The sequence below is a fragment of the Notothenia coriiceps genome, unplaced genomic scaffold (assembly GCF_000735185.1).
Source record: "Notothenia coriiceps isolate Sejong01 unplaced genomic scaffold, NC01 NC01_scaffold00017075, whole genome shotgun sequence".
NCBI classification, from domain to species: domain Eukaryota; kingdom Metazoa; phylum Chordata; class Actinopteri; order Perciformes; family Nototheniidae; genus Notothenia; species Notothenia coriiceps.
The window spans coordinates 333,913-335,220 of NW_011349776.1; the positions used below are offsets into that span (position 1 = coordinate 333,913).

General features: G+C 40.8%; 1 protein-coding gene across 1 annotated transcript in view; it reads right to left on the reverse strand.

Annotated features, from left to right (window-relative positions):
* Positions 1-336: 336 nt before the first annotated feature.
* The window catches only part of LOC104950150 (histone acetyltransferase KAT5), a 17,844-nt gene continuing 16,872 nt past the window's right edge, over positions 337-1,308 (reverse strand). Inside the window, exons 10-11 of the mRNA XM_010776637.1 lie at positions 937-1,002; positions 337-690 (exon numbers count right to left, since the gene is read on the reverse strand). Of these exons, the coding sequence (XP_010774939.1) occupies positions 406-690; positions 937-1,002 (351 nt within the window). The 3' untranslated portion in view covers positions 337-405. The remainder of the gene's footprint in view (positions 691-936; positions 1,003-1,308) is intronic.

A 1,308-nucleotide genomic window follows, 5' to 3' on the forward strand; every position in this document is an offset into this window, starting at 1 on the left:
CACGTTCATGTGACGTGTTCAGTACTACATGAGTTTTAACTTTACCCATGGATGCACAATAACAACGGATTATATGATTATATGAATACTTTCGTGACGTTTCGCTCTCTCAAAAGTTGGGCCATTTTGTCTTCATGCGCCAATGAGCAACTCTCATAAGAATGAACGAGGCCCCGCCTCCCACGCTGTATCCAGTTCTTATTATACATCCATGGTAAAGACACACTGTTTTCACACACACGTGTAAATAATATGTACACATGACCAAATATGTATATATGTTCATTTTCATTAATTTCTTATTTTATACTTATTTATCATTTTAAATGTGTTATCTTTAACTTTATCCTGTTACTGTTGAACTACTGAATTGCCCCACGGGGATTAATAAAGGTCCATCTTATCTTATCTTAAAGATGGAGACACGTTTAGGATTCTTACCAAATGCCTCTGGAGACACTTGAGGCTTTTGAGGTACTTGAGACAGAATTCACAGAGGTAGAGGATGGGCAGCGTGGTGAGTTCCTGCGGGTACGGAGAGAAGTACCAGGGCTTCAGCCTGTGGCGTCCCAACTCTATACACTCGATGTTCTTCATGCGGGTCACGATGTCGTCATGGCTACGGTCCGACACCAGACTGCCCGTCATGCGGGGCGCCGTCGGGACGCCGTCAGAACTGTCCTGCGAATCCTGATGGTGAAAAATGTCGACATTGTTGACACTCAGTTATTTCAGATGAATTGTGCTAAAACACAAAAAGCTGCTTGATCAAATGGAATTGCATTTCTACATATCTAGATTTCTTTAAATGGTGTATAATCACAGTGGCTGTACGTGTTACTAAAAGGACTGGTCTGAGGTAAGCAGCACCTGTTTTATTGTTGAATTTGCACAGTAACACACAATCAACGACCAATAACAGGAAGTGAAACAGACCTCTGGTGGTGGTAGAAAGACACTGGCACTTTGAGGGTTGTTGTTATACTGCAAAACCTTTATCATCTAGCAGAAAAAGAGAAAAAAAGACTTGCTTTTGGAAACAAAAAAGGGGGATAAAACGGTTCTTATTGACACTGAACAGTTTGGTTTGATTGAAAGCAGAATTTAAGTTCAGTGTCACATTTGGTTTAGAACAATCCAGAGTGGGTTCAGCATCATATTCTCAATCAGAGGTAGTAGGGTTAGCCTCCCGCTTCTATTGAATGAAGCGTGAGGTAAAAAGAAAACACTCGAGTAGGGCTGCACGATTTGGGGAAATAATCTAATTGCGATTTTTCTGACAGATATTGCGATTCGATTTGCAATATT